The sequence below is a fragment of the Pseudonaja textilis genome, chromosome 1 (genome assembly GCF_049901715.1).
Source record: "Pseudonaja textilis isolate UNSWEBS1 chromosome 1, rPseTex1.2, whole genome shotgun sequence".
Taxonomy (NCBI): Eukaryota; Metazoa; Chordata; class Lepidosauria; order Squamata; family Elapidae; genus Pseudonaja; species Pseudonaja textilis.
The window spans coordinates 98,922,225-98,939,859 of record NC_141990.1 but is presented as its reverse complement, the minus strand read 5'-3'; the positions used below and the strand labels follow the sequence as shown (position 1 = coordinate 98,939,859).

The 17,635-nt window shown below is 35.6% G+C and overlaps 1 protein-coding gene across 1 annotated transcript in view; it reads right to left on the bottom strand.

Moving 5' to 3' along the window:
* The window catches only part of LAMA4 (laminin subunit alpha 4), a 109,955-nt gene that overhangs the window by 36,194 nt on the left and 56,126 nt on the right, over window positions 1–17,635 (bottom strand). Inside the window, exons 8-19 of the mRNA XM_087912821.1 lie at window positions 16,397–16,507; window positions 15,011–15,122; window positions 13,789–13,956; window positions 12,585–12,778; window positions 11,466–11,582; window positions 9,489–9,637; window positions 8,381–8,522; window positions 6,720–6,816; window positions 5,971–6,084; window positions 4,490–4,672; window positions 2,891–3,030; window positions 1,702–1,875 (exon numbers count right to left, since the gene is read on the bottom strand). Of these exons, the coding sequence (XP_087768947.1) occupies window positions 1,702–1,875; window positions 2,891–3,030; window positions 4,490–4,672; window positions 5,971–6,084; window positions 6,720–6,816; window positions 8,381–8,522; window positions 9,489–9,637; window positions 11,466–11,582; window positions 12,585–12,778; window positions 13,789–13,956; window positions 15,011–15,122; window positions 16,397–16,507 (1,701 nt within the window). The remainder of the gene's footprint in view (window positions 1–1,701; window positions 1,876–2,890; window positions 3,031–4,489; window positions 4,673–5,970; window positions 6,085–6,719; window positions 6,817–8,380; window positions 8,523–9,488; window positions 9,638–11,465; window positions 11,583–12,584; window positions 12,779–13,788; window positions 13,957–15,010; window positions 15,123–16,396; window positions 16,508–17,635) is intronic.

Below are 17,635 nucleotides of genomic sequence, written 5' to 3'. Positions count from 1 at the left end.
CTCCTGAGGGAAGCCTCTGGATCCTTGGGAAGGTGAAAATGGCCCTCCCGGAAGTTCCAATAGGCCACGCCCACCATGGCCATGCCCAGCCCAGCAACTGGGCAGCAAACTGATTGCTGGGATTTTTGAATCCCACCACTGGCTTGGCATGTTAATGTTGGTGGGCATATGGGTTTCTCCTTGATAGTTCCTTGATTAGATTGTTGATTATCGGGTTTTTTAAAATCTGAGTTGGTATTTTGATTAAGTTGTTAACTTTGATTAAGTTATTCTTTACTGCTCAATTGTTATTTGGTGTGCCAGAACACCTGGTTAGTCTTTTGGGAAACCTTTACAATACACAAGAAACTATTAAGAACTCAATTTGGAGAAATATTATAGTTTAGAACATGTAATGAGAAAAGGATGAATATTTTCCAAAATCTATTTAATTTATATTTGTTAATACAACAAATGTAGTGTCCAAATGATTGAAGAGTTGAGAGCTGGAATCAAAATGGAAGATTACCATATTACATACTGCAAATGACTTAAGGAAAAAAGACTACTTGGTCATCTCAAAATAAAGATGATTTGTACGATCATTACTGACAATAAAAACAAAGATAGTGGTTGTAGCATGGCAATTGAAACTTCCTCTTGAAATGCCCCTTTTCTTTCATTTTCTCTTACCCTTTGTATCTCATACCCTCCTTTCCCGGTTCCCTTTCCTTCCCTTAATTTCCTATTTTTAATTCTCTTCTTTGTATTTTGTATAATAAAAATAAAACATTGAACAAAAAGAAACCTTCTCTCTGATTTGCATGCAACAAATTGATTTGATACTTGAATTTGATGCCAGAACTGCCATTTTTTTGTTTGACATGGGCCCTGTGAATACTACTGCAAAAATATATGAAAATGATTATAATGCTGGAGAATAAAAATATTCATTTTAGAGAGGAAGATAATGACAAAGAAAACCATAAAGTGTAAGTCTATTTGTATAAAAATAAAGGTGAAAGAGTGAACCCCACCCCCCCAAAGTAATATATGACCTGGACACTAAGAAAAAGGAGGTGGACTGACTTCTTTTGATTATGGAACTGGAAGCTACTTGACCAAAGAGACCAATATAGATGATGAACAAGCAATAACTAGCATAGTTTGCCCATTAAATATAAGCAGATGGTAGACTAAAAATGACTACTGTATAAACTTGTGGATAAGCCAAAAATTTTAGGTCCTAAAATATACCCCAAAAGTTGGGTTTGGTTTATCTGTGAGATGGGTTTATATGCAAGCATACATAAGCCCATCTGCAAATAAGTCAGCCCTCAAATTTTTAACCACATTACCCATGGACAAACCAAGTTGGAAATTAAAACAAAGGAACAGTTTTCAGGGTAAGCTTACCTGTGGATGGTATATTGTTCATAGTATTTTGTTAAAAAATCAAGGGTTTACTTATCCATGGACTGAGTTATCTACAAAAATGTTTGGCAAGACTGAGGGAAGTAGAAGAAGTAGATGAAAACAGATAAGATGGATGGACAGGATTAAAAAGCCAGAGATTATTGTTGGGAACAGGCCAGTGGACATTTTTCAGTAAAATTTGGAGGGATGGGTCTGACTCATTGGCACCTTTTTTTAATTTTGATGAAAAAAAAATCCTCAGTGTAATATACATGAAATCACCATACATCTAGCAGGTTAACATACATTTTTGCTTCCTAAATACAGAACGAATTGATCTTGAGGCTTTTTTCTCTGTGGGTTTTCTCCAGAAAATTTCATGTACAAACTTAAAGATGTGAAAGCCTTTAAGTCTTCTACATTCACTTGAGGATTGACTTCAACTGCTGAACGACCTTCAAATGTCATTGACACTTGAACCTGTAAGGTGAAATATGTAAGTGAAAGATTAGACACATCTTGGAAGACTCCTTTTGGGAAGAAATGAGAAACTATAATACATTTATTTTAATGCACTATTTAATTAGCAGAATGTTAACATTATTTGTAAAGATTAATAAATTATGAATTGTTTTAAAATATAATATACAATTGATGAGGTAGATTCAGGGTTGCCCAGAATAGTATTCTATAGATCCAATTGCCCTGTGAATAAAATAGGGCCTTATTTTCTATACATATTGAGAAAACAGATTCATTATGAAAAATGGTAATAAAATTGAAGCTATTCTCATGAATAAAATATCCATTTATTTACTGGTATTCATTATATTTATAGCAAGCAAAATCCTTTTGTGATTCTCTGGAACTTCATATAGGATGTTTAGATCCTTATATCAACAAATAAATAAGTACTAAAGTAAAATATAAATTTCCATGTGCAGATTTGAAATGATTTTAATTAAAAAAATCAAATACAAAAGATTGATTTGTACACTATTTGTGTTGAACTTCAGGTCTTCTAGAACAGTAGTATGTCAGCCATTCTATCACTTAGACTAGGATAGTAACTTCATAGTCAACCTTTTGCTAATGCCCATTGGCAATAAATGATTTAACATCAAAGCTGAAACTAAAGTTATTCAGGGAAAGCATTAGGCTGATTGCTATAAGTACTGTATCAAAGTCTCTGACTCAGTTTTCAGAAGGGCCATACTGCAATACCTCTCTCTCTCTAGGAAACTCTAGTGATGCTGGAAAAGTCTCTATGGAAACTCAAGATCTTGGCGTGACTACACAACTTCACAACCTGCACATCCCCAGGTTTAAACCCTACATTTCTTTCTCTCTCTCTTCTCAAGTAATGGATTGCTTGCAGCCCATTTCTCTTGCTGGGCTGCTAATGACAACTTGTATTTGTCTAACTTCCTCCCAAGATCCTTGTTTCTACTCTTGCTGACTCCAACCCTCCCAATTTCACTTGCAGCATCTTTACCTTGTTTGCCACACTCCTGGTCTGTGCAATGAGTTCTCGGACCCTCTGGATGCTGGCTGACACATTGTTTGGTGCTCTTTTCTCTTCTACTATACGCAGCTTATCTAGGAGCTGTGGGACAAGTTCTGTGAGACTCCTCACTGTTGTACAAAACAAAACAAGACAGTTGCTTGGGTTTCTGCATTACAGGCTAAAAGGTTATGTTGATTCATAACAATGGCACAGTGGTTAATTAGCAAATAACACCTAGAAGCCAAAGGCTTGCATCTAAGAAGATCAGTGTGGACCAATCTCTTTATCTTTTACGATAGTACATTTTTAGAAAGATACGAGTTAGTGGATTATTTAAATAAATTGGGTAAAAAAAGCTCCTATGGTAGAGCATGGAAGCTTTGTTTTCAAACATCTTACAATTCTAGCCTATTAAATGTTGTTTGCTTTAAGAACATCCCTTTTTAAATGTCAAGATCCCCAGTGAAAAATAAATAGCTCTTGACTTTCCTGGAAATTAGCCAACCATGCACAGCCCACCCACTGAATTGTTTAAAGGATGCATACACTACCCAAGCAATGGAGGAATCTGCTGGCACAGATACATATATATACATATGTTTTTTCTACTTTCTGTACAGCCATACTAAACTAACTACTTTAACCACAATCCATGGTATATCTTAGAAATCCAGTTCAAATATTATCACTTTTCCCATTATAATTGAGGGTGTACAGAATAATGTTAGTTACTTGTGGAATAGCTAAATTAACCTCAGTCAAAGTTTTATCAAATGCCATCTCTTTTTTAAAATATAAAATTCAAACAGTTAAGGGAATCTCACTTTGGTCAAGGATAAAACACTAACTACTTTTATAAAAAGCTGTCAACCTTTTGTGGATATTTTGCAGAAAAATGGGAAAAAGGTGAAATGTCGATTAATCAATTTGATGATTGAAAGGGGTCTGAATGGACTATTGTAATGTTAAAGAGGGAGGAGGGATATTGAGTGATTTATGAGATATATTTATTTTTATTATATATGGGATAAACATAGGGGATCTCAGCTCAAACCATTATAATTGTTGGAATTCATTGTTGGAATGAATTTCTAGTAACAACTACAGTAGTATTCAGCCAATAGATGGCAACTTTACAAGTTTGGATATATCATATATACTCTATGCTCTTTTGTTCTAAGTACACTTTCCTGTTTCCTGTTATAGTTATATAGTTGAGCAGTAAAGCACATGGTGACTGTACTCTTTGTTTGCTCTGTGGTACTTTATATAAAACAGAATTTGTAACAATAAGGATTGGGACACACTAACTCAGAGGCTGAACCTGATCTGTCAAGCCAGAGCATCCATACAGCGTGGTCTTGAGCAAAACCAACCACAGTCCCTGACCAATAATTGCTGATGAATTGGGCTAATGGTTTGACATAAGATCTATGTTTACTCTGACTACAATACCATGTTCCCCTCTTTCTTTGACAATTACTCTTGCAATTCAATTTTACACAATCCAAAATCAGTATCCTTGAAACAGAAAATGGATGCTGTACATTTCAAGGAACATTTCATTTACACATCCCTTCATATTACCTGTATCCCTAGTTGTGACTGTGGCACGTTCATAAGCTGCTCTTTCAGGTTTAAAGTTGCGCAGATCTTTTGACCATTTTGTCACATTCTCAGACATTGGATCTGTGGTGGAGGTTATGGTTGCAGCTGTTTCTTTAGCTTGAGTAGCAATAGCTTGCAATTGCTCAAACTGCTTCATGTGATCTATAAACATAAAGTTCTATGATGAGGAAATAATGATCATGTCTTTTTTAATATAAAACCATGTAACTTCCATTAATTAGTGCTCTTCCTCATTAAATAAACACAGATTTGTAATCTAAATATGTAAATAATTTATTTACAGTGAATTGTAGGAAACTGATTTACCATAATATCGATTTTTTGAAGAATTGATATGTGTCACTGGATGCAGGCACGAGTGATAGTAAATCTATAGCAGGCACAAATGATAGTAAATCTATTTATTGTATACTTTGATAGAACTCTTTCAATTAGTCTTTAAATGTAATAAGTAGCCATTAATCCTAGGTGAGTACTTTAGTAGTATATAGCAAGAACATTCTAGATCAGGGGTATCAAACTGGTAGCCCATAGGCCAGATGGGTCATACCATAGGCCACACCGATCCCAGTTCTGTGAAGGGAAAAATTGTCGCAACAGATCACGTGATGGTAATGTGATGCCGCAAGTTTGACACCCATGTTCTAGATGGATATACAGTATATATTAGGGTAGTATGCTCTTCAAACTGGCTGGAAGCATCTCCTGTGACAGGCGCCTTGGAAACAATAGCCCATGTCTGTATTGTATTGTCAGTTCTACAGGGCCATTTGCCCCAGTTGATTATTCTTTTTTGTCTAAATTTCTCGGGCACTGATAATTTTTATTTGCACTACTTGTTAGACAATCAGGCTACATCTATCTCTCCAAAGTTAGCAAAATTCTGCTATATTATGTAAAGCTTTGCTGACAAATGATTGCCGACTGTCATTTATGTTAAGGGTCAACTTTGCTTTAGTGAATGTATTTTTATTTGTCAATGACTGAAATAAAGTTTCTGTCTGTCTGTATAATTAGGAACTTAAATGAACACAACCTCTCTTTCATTCAAGTGGCCCATGTTTTTTCTTCTGGTTTCCACAACTCCCTGTAAAAAAATGATGTCACTATTTTAAGAAATCAATTAATTATAGCTCATGTAATTTTTAAAGCAATGATGTCTTTTATTTTCAGGCTTCTGTGGAAAGCTGAAATAAATTGAGGTGCTTTATTTAATGAATAATAGAGAGGTGCTATTAGCACACACATGTGAAATCTGAAGGACTTCTTTCACACCACCTTTTAAGCACAACCAAAAGTCAATTCAACAGTCAATGAGTACCAGCCAGGTAAGATTAGATTTACTTTCTACCTCAAAACCACTTAAGAAGTTCCCTTGTGAAGATTTATTCTTTAATCAGAATAATTTGATGACAATTTTGTACAATTTATTTCCTGACCTTGCTCTGATGTGTGCATTTTTTTAAGGACTTTCATGAAACGGCCTTTAACATCATTCTTCTTGTCAAGTGTTTCATTAATCTCTCTGCCTGTTTCTTCAACATTAAAGACATCTGCAAAGTGGAAGAAACAAAATATAAGAAAGCTTTCGGCAATGAGTGGCAAAGGCATTTATCTAATTATAGTAATAATGCATCTGAAAGACATCAGTCTAAAGGATTCTAATCACTGCATTATAACATTGGGACTTATTTGAAGGTCTATACTAAGTTTTAGATAATACATTTTTTTTTGTGACCTCCAAAGCAGGTCTTGGCTGTTCGTTAAACAATCTACAATGTTTTTCAAAATTTTGTTTTGAAAAGGACAGTATAGTTTGCATGCTTTTAAAGTAAACATCAGAAATATGAAAGCATTTGATTGTGCTTCCAGCAAGCCCCATTGTTTGCTACTGCTGCAGAAGTACTATAGATGTACTATAAATCTTTCATCTGGCCCGATGGTAGTTTATATTTCTTAGCGTTATTTATAGAGAATAAAAAGATGCAGCTTAGATAAAGTAATGTATGTTTATTAGAACAGACTTTGTTGGGCTTGAAATATTCAAGATTTTAAATTGCAGAACCCACTGTAGGTGATCATGCTTAAATTGCCTACATCAACATTTTTCTTCTTTGGGGTGCTCTCTATTACAAAGTTTTTCTAGGGTAAGAAAGACATATGAATCAAGAGGAAGGATTATATTTACTAGCATTGGCATTTCCTTGTTGTTTTCTGGCTTCCCCAAGAAGCATTGTACTTTTGTCTTTGTGGTAAGTTATCTGAGTGTCAATTCCAACAGCAGCCTATAATATTTTTTTTTGAGAGAGAGAGAGAGAGAGAACATTAGACATCATGAAAGTAAACATTTGGGGTTTCCAGATGGGGCTACTAATATATAATAAACCTGTCCCAGTCATAGAATTTATGGGGAATTCAGATAAAGGCTTTCATTTATAATCCTTTGTTGTTCTATTTGCTTTTTCTACTTTTATCTCATCCATAAATAATCTTTTGAGAAAAAGATGGAGCAGCTGCATGATATCTTTTGATTGGTACTATTAAAAGATATCTGTCTGGAAGCACAATTAGTTGCATCTTGTATTTATGAGGCAATCACTTTCATCCAGTGGGTTGGATGAAACATGCTTGAGTGTTTGTAATGGATTTCATATTGACATTTAGGAAAGAGCCAGTGAATCTTGCTCACAACATCACAATGTTGGATTTGTCTTTCCATAAATAGAAAATGCATTCTGTTTGAAGAGTTGAAATACAGTAGCTTTTCACTAGATTACTGCTTTATTCTGCAGTCCTGAGTGTTTCCTTCCATTTTATTGTATAAAGTACTTTAATCCTCCAGATTTTGTCCTTGAGAAAGGAGGAAGCAGAAAGAAAATTGGTAACACTTAGTGACAAATACATCCCTGTTCTAGGGAAAAAAAAGGTTTGACCAGATTTCTATTCATAAAAGATATGGCTCGAACCCAAAACAATTACTAATCTATGCAGCGATTATGCAGTGTTTGTAAGTGTTTAGAAATTGACATAAAACAATGTTTTATGAGTGTTTTTGCTGTATACAGAGTACATGATCTTTGACTGATTGATTAAACATTTATATAGCTGCCAATCTTATACCAAACTCTGGAAGGTTTGCAATCTATTAATGATAATTGCTACTTAGAGGAATTTTATTTGCTGTTGGGCATCATAACATAACCCACATACTTTCTAGTTATACTGCATGTTTACTGACTCTAGGCACAACCTGGACTTAGAGAAATGTTTTTTGTTCAAACTCCATTAAGAACAGAGCAACATCTCCCCTCCCCCACCCCCAAATATTCAAGAATCCAAAAATAAGATATGAAGCATCAGCTTATGACTCCTAATAAACCATAACTGACCCACTGGACAAGCATTATATCATGAAGGATTGCATTGCTTCAGAACCTACCAGATAAGAACAAAATAACAGATTTGGAAAAAATATTGGAAGTTTTCTAGTCCAAGCCCCAGCTCAGGCAGGAAACCACAAACCATTTCAGACAAATGGTTGTCCAATCTCTTTTTATAAGCTTCCAGTGTTGAAGTATTCACAACTTCTGGAGGCAAGTTGTTCCATTGATTAATTGTTCTAACTGTCAAGGAATTTCTCTTTAGTTCTAGGTCACTTCTCTCCTTGATTAATTTCCACCCATTGCTTCTTGTCCTTCCTTCAGGTGCTTTAGTGAAATTCCTACAAATTTCTGTCCTTGAAGATGGGATTGTAATGGTATAACTGCAGATCGAGGCGGGGATTTTCACAGGATACAGATTTTACTTGATCTCGAGGGCACATTCCAGATACCTAATACTATTACTTACATCACTGACTCGATCTGTAGTGTTTAATGCCAAGGCAGACATTTGATTGGCTTCATTAATATAATTAATTATATTTTCATGTACATTGGAAGCATTTAGTGCTTTCTGTACTAATCCATTTGTGTCAATACCATGAAAAGTCCTGCAACAGAAAAAAGAGAGGGGGCAGGGGAGGGAATAAAATGCATCATATATTGCTCAAGATTACTATATATCTGTCAGTGCTGCCCTTGGAAGCTATTGTTATCCTTATTATATCACTGTGATGCTCATCTAGGAGGCAACCAGCCTTGAATGATGTAGACAGCCCTAACCAGGGTTGGTCCTGGTTACTGTAATGCTTGAATGGAGGACTATCAGCAACGTCAGGGCTATAAGCTAGGATGAGAAGCCAACAGACATTCTGGAAACAGGCAAGGGCAAACCACTTACATATCATGCAAATCACCAGGAGTCAAATCTGACTTGAAAACAACCTTACAGTAATTTTATTTATCAATATATAATTTTTCATTACATCTAACTCTCCCTCACTGGCATGATCCATCATGACATGCTAGAAGATGTTCAGATCTTCTCCAAGGTAGTTCATCAGTCAATCAGCATCCCCACTCAACTATTCTGGAATAAAGGATTATTCCAGATGTATCCATAATTTAAGTTCAGTCCATTTAGAGAACTGATATGACATAATGTTGAAAAATATAAATAGTGAGATAAGGAATGCTTTGTTTAGGTTTCATTTTAGTCTTTAATTTACTTCTGTATGCAGACTTGAGAAACATATTCATTGACACAACAACCATGTTACAGGAATAATAAAACTATATGGTTTCCTAAACCACCATATGAGGGACGACATAGCATTTATAGTTTAATGTTAAATGCTGTTGATAGGACATTTGTTTCATAATTCTCATATCCTTTAATAATGGTTGGAATTATTAAGCCAATGTGTAGCATTTTAAGACCCACTGATTTCAGTAGAACAGTTAATCACACAGTTCTGTCTCCCTGAGATCAGTGGGACTTAAGTGTGATTTCCCTTGTTTAGATTGTACTAATTTATTGCAGAAAGAGAATTTGGCTTAATACACTTGAAAGTTACCTCTCCAAATTATCTGCAAGGTCCTGAAGGCCCTGTGCATATTTCATGGCTTTTTCAACCAAATCTTCATCAAACCTTGACTGGTTGGCCTGTTTGTCCTGTAGCTGTACTTTAGCTCCATCTATTTCTGCGTAGAGCCTGGATGCATTCTGACCAAACAAAAAGAGTAAAGAAAAAGTAGCTATGATTTTTCTATAAACTGTAAAATGTCTTTCCAAATTAGGTAGATAGTGGTAAGGTGATAAATGGATTCTCATTGAGATGATGGAGCGTATCCTTTCAAACTGGGGATCATTTAGCTGAGCATTTTTCTACAGTGAAAAACATAACTGCAGCAAGGGATACAACTAGAATTAAAAAAAATTGTGATAGGGCCTTATTTTCTTCAGTATTCATTAAGGAGTTAAATAAAGGAAACATTCAGTTACATAGCTTCAACTTCAGCCCAAAATATGCAATCCTGACACAAGTTGAAGGAGTTTATTTATTTGTCAAAATTATAGAGATGCCCTACTCAATCCATTTTGGGTTGCATACCATAAAAACAGCATTCAAAGCACCCAATAAAATAGCAAGGCCATATACTGTACTGTAAAAAATGAGAGAAACTATGAGGAACGAGACTTGATAATGAAAACTCATGTCAAAAGCCATTCTTCTTTTCAGGGGCTGGAGAAAGAGCCAGATATCTTTCTCTATCTTAATATTGGGTAATTCCCTTCCTTATCACTCTTCCTTCATTATCTATCTTCTGCATATTATTTCTTTACCTGTCTGCATCACTCCTGTTAATCCTAGCTAGATGGCTCAGAGAACACACTTCCTATTAGATCATTTAAGCCTGTACCTAGCAGTCTTTCTTTGTCAGTAACTATTGATTAACACTGAGCTGATTATAACTATGTACTTGTGGCTATGTGTACTTGCCTGATACCATGATCCAATATCACAATTTAGATTTCTCTCTGCCATTGTCTCCAACTGGATGAATGATGCTACAGTTTCAGGCAATCACTTCTAGTTTTGTTGAGGACTTGCACCCTTTGCTGTAGCTCTTCCTATGTAAGCATAGGTAGTCCCTTAACTTACAATCATTCCTTCAGCCACCACTTGAGGTTACAACTGAAAAAAGTGACTTACATGACCAGTCCTTACACTTCCTCACAATCACATGATCAACATTCATGCACTCAGCAACTAGCATATAATTATGATGACTGCAGTGTCTTGAGGTAATGTGATTGCTATTTGTGACTTTCCCAGCCAGGATCGAATAACAAAGTCATCAGGGGAAAGCTGGATTTGCTTATTGACTCTGTGATTCACTTAACAGCAACGTGCTTAATAAGCATAGCAAAAAGTTTATAAAAATCAGGCATTAATCACTTAACAACCGCCTTGCTTAGTGACAGAAATTTTGGTTGCAATTGTCCCAAATATGCAGGCAGGGGTGAAATGCTTTTTCTGTCCAGAATGAGATAACATTTGGAAGTGACTCTGACAGACACTTCCGTAATCCACTGGAGGAGAAGAAGGTACAGCTCATTCAGAACTCCAAGATTCTGTTATTATAGTCAATCTCAATGAAAGTACTTTTAGCCTTTCTATGGAAATATTTTCCTGGTCTGGTTTACTAGTGGGGCTAAATCTATATTCTTGAACTTCCCATTCAAATGTAACCATTGAAATAAATAAATAAATTTCATTTATTCTGAAGTTCTTCATACTACTCCAGGAGGGACTTACTGCTAATCTAGTGTGTATGAGATGCAATCTGAATAGTGGTTAAATGCCCAATGTGTATCACCTCAACCCTGTTTTTCTCAAAACATGATTATTAGTAGTATCTGCTAAGTCTTGCTAAAGTTGATGTTAGTATAATACTGCATTCTGAAGATCGTGTTAAAAGCTGAAGATGTAAACTCTGTGGACCAGGTAGACAGTAGATTTTGATGCTTTATTTAAAAAGAAGATCACCTGTATTGCTTCATTCATGTCAAAGATGATTCCACGAGAAATATTTAGAATGTCTGTGGCCATCCCTAGGGTATTGTTCAGAGTGTCAATCTCTTCCTCCAATATTTCTTGTTGTTTCTGTAAGAAAAAAAACAATAATTCCTTAAATATGTTGGTTGTCTGCTAATCACTATTGTATTATTTTGAGTAAATTAGATGTTTTGATCCACAGTAAAATTAACAAATGCTTTACTGAACATAACTGATATTTGGAAGTGGAGCAAATATAATGAACATTACTAAAACATTAATATTTATTAATAAGGGCTGTGCAGTGCTTTGGATACAATCTCTAAAAGATGCTTTATAGGTGTACGGGAAACTGCAAATGTGGTACCAGTGTGCAAACCTTAGTCTGGTATGTGATCCCTGGAAAGGAGGCATCTGCTTTAAGATGTTGTAGACAAAAGCTTAGTACTGTATATGCTCCAAACATCTTTAGTTTACATTGCGCAGGTCTTTGAATAATATTCTAATGTTAGAACATTTTGATGGTGAATATTCTGAGATAAATATCTATAAAGGGAAGAACTTTCAATATGGGAGGAAGTTCCATCTTTCTTAGCGTTGACTAAGAATTCAAGATACTTTTCATTGTTATTACTGTCCCAACACCCTTCCTCCTAGCTCTCTGAAACAGCATAAGTAATTCAAATGGTCTTTTCATTCTTACATGAGAAGAATGCATGTAGTACAAGACATACATGTAGACCTTCTTTAAAACTGGTTGGAACTTATCCATAAAGTATAAAATCTTATTGTGATAAGCACATTGCCCAATTGTAGACAAGGAAATGAGCACATTTCCCTTCTGAAGCTCAGCCTATGTGATCACTGCTATTATTCATTTACTTATTTATTGATAACACTTTTACAAACTGCTCCTCTTATATTGAGCTCTGGATGGCTCCCAGCCATTTGGTAAGGTGAATTCACCCAGTATCTGATTTTATTTCCTTAGCCGTACATACACCATCGATCGTATAATAAACAAGGTTATCCTGATAGATTACGGCCAGTATTTTGCACTGTTAAAAATGTTAAAATACAACAATTTTGAAACAATAGATGGCATGGTACCTCATGCGCCTGGAGTTTAGCAATGCTTTCATTATTTATAGTGGCTGTTTTTCTGATGTCATCAATAACTTGGTGCAAAGCCTCTTGCAAGTCTGTGAGTTTGGTGTGATGGTCCCCAAGCTGATCCAATATGTCAGGAATCAAAGACCTGGTTTCATTATGTTTCTGTTCCCAACTTTCAGCTTTCCTTAATACTAAGAGAAGAGGCAAGTGATTAATGTGCTTAAATTCCCTATTTCTCAGTCTCTGTAGTACACTTTACAGCTCTTGCTGGTGATGAACTTGTGTACTTCTACATGGCTAGTCTTCAATCCTCAGATTCAAACAGTGTTTTTAAATTTCTTCCTGCTTCTTACTGCTGCTGACCTCAACACACAAAAAGGAGGGCATGAGCTAGTTCAACACACCTTCCAGCTCACTGGTAGGAGAGCTCCAAAACCAGCATCCTAATAGCTTACAGCTCTCCCCTCCTTCATGTTTTTAACCTCATGTTCTGCCTGCTTTTTAAATATGTGAGAGGGATCTATAAAGCTGCATTTCAAAAGAGAAGCAAAATGAGAGGATAGTTTGCTGAGGAACCAGGAGTGACAAGAGTTCCCTCCAGTGGAAATGCCTACCTGAAAGCTTTTAGCATTCATGTTGCAAAAGTATTGTGGCAGTACTCTGCAGCAAAATCAGAAGTCAGCTGCCTCTTCTCACCTACTGAATGATGTGCAATCACACAAGAATGGAGCTGAGGTGATGCCAATGTCATAGACAGGAGGGGTAGATTAGAAGGATAAAAGAGCTGAAGCACTTTTGTTGAAGAGTTCAGAAATGAGCAATGAAAGTGCTAGGCAACTGTATTCCCAGCTCTTCAACATGTGATTTAGCACAAAAGTGCTGTGCTCTCTGAAGGAAAACTTATGTATCCCTGCCATAAATATTTTTTATTTTGCTTACTGAAGTATCTCAAAGTATCCAGATGTTGAAATTATCACATAAAATATTCAAGGTACAGAAATAATGCCATCATGCTTTTCTGCTGATTAGTGGCATCATAACTGGTATGCACTGTATACCTTTCAAAGGTTATCACCTTGAAAATCCTACATAATTTAGGGCCTGAGTATCTTAAGATCACCTTCTCTAAGTTGAATCTGCTCATCTGATGAGATAAATCAGAGAGGACTTGCTGAGGGCCCAAATCCATAGAAGAACTCACAGTCTTGAGCTGCTTCAGACTCTTCATCAGCAAGTTGCCTCTGGAAGGTGAAAGGTCTACGAAGTCTGATGTCCTTCAGCATCTCTTCTGCTGCTCTGACCTTCTGAGCAATATCTTCAGGCCTCAGATCATGCTCAATACCATAGTATTCTGCTTTGCTGCCAATTTCTGTACACAAAGCAGAGGCATATGATTCAAGATAATTTTTTGTTGTATATTTTATTGACAAAGCTGCTGCTGTCCTTTCTAGTTATGTTCCTTCAAAATAGTCACCATTTTGCTACAAATATTTTTTTCTCTTTGCTTGAATCAGAGCACCACTTGTTGAATAGATCAGAGGTCCTATACTTTAGGTCAGAGGTTTCCAAACTTAGCAAATTTAAGACTTGTGGACTTCAACTCCCAGAGGAGTTAAGTCTTAAAGTTGCCAAGTTTGGGGACCCCTGCTTTAGGTCATGACTTGGCAAAAACTCACATGTTGGCTGGGGAATTTTGGCAGCTGAAGCATATACATCTTAAAGCTGCCAAGGTTGAGAAACATTGATCTAAAGGGCTTGGAAATTGTCTTCATTTGAACACCAAAAAATGCCAATATGTTGGTGGCTCTACTGAGCAGAATCTACTGTACATAGGAACTCTTCGAAGCACATTGTGGTTATGGTCCTGCTGCTCTTAGCCTTTAGCCTTTGTTCCATTGTAGGAAGGAAGAGTCATTTCCAAGTTCCTAAATTATTGTGAAAATGTCCCAGTGTGGTTTATTTGGATAACTGACTTTTTTTTAACATAGAAATGTCCCAGGGATAAGGTAGTTCCCACATTTCAAATCAAATTGTTCAAGGATTTTAGAAAGTATCTGGATCTGTTTCTTTATCATTCTGTGTTAAAATTAGCTTGCATTCTCAAGATACACATAACATTGTTGTAAATACAAAGAAGAGTAGAAAAAGTTGAAAGCTGCCATACAAATCTGATCTCCTGGTACAGAAAAAAAATAAAATTAACAAATTTTCTCTGTTGTTTTGGGGTGGGATTGAGAGGGTATGTATCAAATAATTTGATTAGTAAAAACTATAGCTGTGAAAACTGGATTTTAATTCTGGTTCTCTTCATTTATATGTTAATTTTGGACAGTTTATAAATGTTCCTATAATTACCTTTCTCCATTGCCAGTTCCACGGATGTACCCCATTATTTATATGAATCAGAAATGCTCCCAGTTTACCTTGTATGTTATCTACAATATTTCCAAGTTCTTGTGCAAGAATAGTAGCACGCTTAATGGTCTCCATAGTTTCCTTCTGCAGCTGCTGACCTTTGCCTGATTCTTGATTTCTCTATGGAAAATCAGATGTTTGGAGCATGAGTATCACATTTTATTTTACATTTAAATCTACAGTATGAAAAAGCCTGCTTAATGTAACCAGATGTGGCTTCTGGCTGTTATGGACATGGATATCTATGTAATATGTACATGATATTTGACAATGCTGCAAGAAAAGAAACCACTGTCTTTCAAAAAGTGATAGGTATTTTTTTTGCAAAACAATCTTGTAGAAATCTTTCACACTTTGGTGTCATCCTATAATTTTTCTCCATTTTCTATTTGTTTACTTTCAAACTGACTCCCATTTAAGGCCACAGAATTCGTTGCACTTACTGTACTTGAGAGTTGGTCCTGTACCACAGAGTTTTCTGCCAAATGTAGTTGTTATAACCATTCTTTTGCTTGTATCATGGAAATGGACAAATTGAACTCTTGAGGATGCTTATATAGAACTTGAAGTCTTTCCTGCAGTTGCTGTACCTGTTATTGATCACAGTTGCTGGAACATGCAAAAACTATAGTGCAAATTCTAAAACAGATTTGCCAACATGAAATTTCCAATTGGAGCTTGATTTTAAGAGAATTATTTTAAAAATCTATTGTTCTGACAAAACTTTTGCTTTTCATCTGTCAACATTTTCCAAACAAAAAATTATAATAATTTATAATTTATTAGAAGAGCATAGCCTAAATACTCCAAAATACAGCTTTACACATGTTTTTTTAAAACAGCAATAGCACTTAGACTTATATACTACTCCATAGTTCTGGATTGAGTCAACCTTGAGCCAGTCAGAATCGAATTCCTGGCTGTGAGCAGAGTTAGCCTGCAATACTGCATTCTAACCACTGTGCCACCACAGCTAACATAGAAATGAAAATAAAATATTTATTTTCTCGCGCAGTAGTAATAATTAGCACTCTGATTGTTGGCAATGAAAGAAAGGCAAGTGTAGACAATATATGACATTACAACTTTACACTTTTCATATTTTTCAAAATTTTCCCCACTCTGTGTGTGGGGAACACACACACACACACACACACACACACATATACACGGGGTGGTGGTGGAGAGAGATATATAGGATCTGTTCAGGAAGGTTAAAAAGGTGCCAATCATGCTTACTTGAAAAAAAATATGAACTTTGTTATTTAGCCTGTTTTTGCTTACTGATAGTATTACTGGTTCATGGAATTTGCAATTTATTTCTTTAGCGTTATTAAGCTGATCCCGCTCAAGGCAAGAGAAATATAAGATGGAATAGAACATAATAAGCAAACCTTTTCATCAAGGGCATCAATTTTCCTGATAAGTTCTGTCATTTCATTTGCAGCAGCATCAACCTGGGTTGTCTGAAGAGCAGAATGATTGTCCTTCTCGGATAATTTTTCCTGAATGTAACAATGATACAAATTTGTTTCATTGTTAAAAATGATCTTCATTCTTTCAAGGTACTTACAGACCAATTACCTCAGGAATATATGTATTAATGAGCTTCATCACATGAATACAGTTGTGATGTTCTGAATGTCAGAATCAGAAGGTTGGAATGGATCTTAGGCATAAGGCAGAAGTTATGAGAATTATGTTATGATTAACTGATGCTTATTTAGTGCTTTATTGCATTTTAAGCAGAAACAGGCTGCATAGCAGCCTCCCAGTCTCTACATGGGGCTTCACATTCCTGTTCTGGTTCTGCTTTTCTTTTTCCACACCACAGACTAGTTTGCATATGTATACACGCCATACCAATGAATAGTGCACAGGAGGGTGTCTACTGTTTGTCACAGGCACTGTACAAGCAATCTAAGCAAAACTTTTGCTAAGGTTCCATATATTGTTTGCTTCCTTTGCATTTTTCCCATTTTCTCTGTTGCATAGAAGAAACACACAGTATGCATAATAATGGCATTACTCAAAATAGAAAAATAATTGGTGAAGATGATGGATGATGAGATATTCAAACTGACTTCTTTGAGAGAAGAACAACAATTATTATTGACTGCAAACATCTTATGGGCTTTTTGTAAAACAGTCAAAAATGAATTTATGACTTTGATGATAAGATAGGGTAGATTATAGAAAGAAGAGGGTCATGTTGTAACCTCAGAGTAAAGGGTAATGTATAATTGCATTTAATAATTGCTGTGAAGAAGTGTGAAAACCACTTCTTTGTATCTTTTTACATTTCTTTTCTATTTTTTTTCCCTTCCATCTTTCTGTTTCTTTTTTTCTTCTGATTTATAGTATATTATTTTGTATTAGTTTTTATCTTCCTTTGTAAATCTATACACAAATGGGCACCTACTCAGAGGCAGTATAAGCATAAAATCTATTGATGAATCTGTTTTGGCACCTATCTTTCTCGATATGTATGATAGATTAATTGATGAAACTCTATTGTGTAGTTCTTCGCTCCTTAAGTCCAGAGTCTCTTATCTTTTCCTTAGAGATGATGGAAGACAATTCCTTCCCCTTTATTTAGATGTGGTTTTGATAAGTACCATGTGACCATAGGC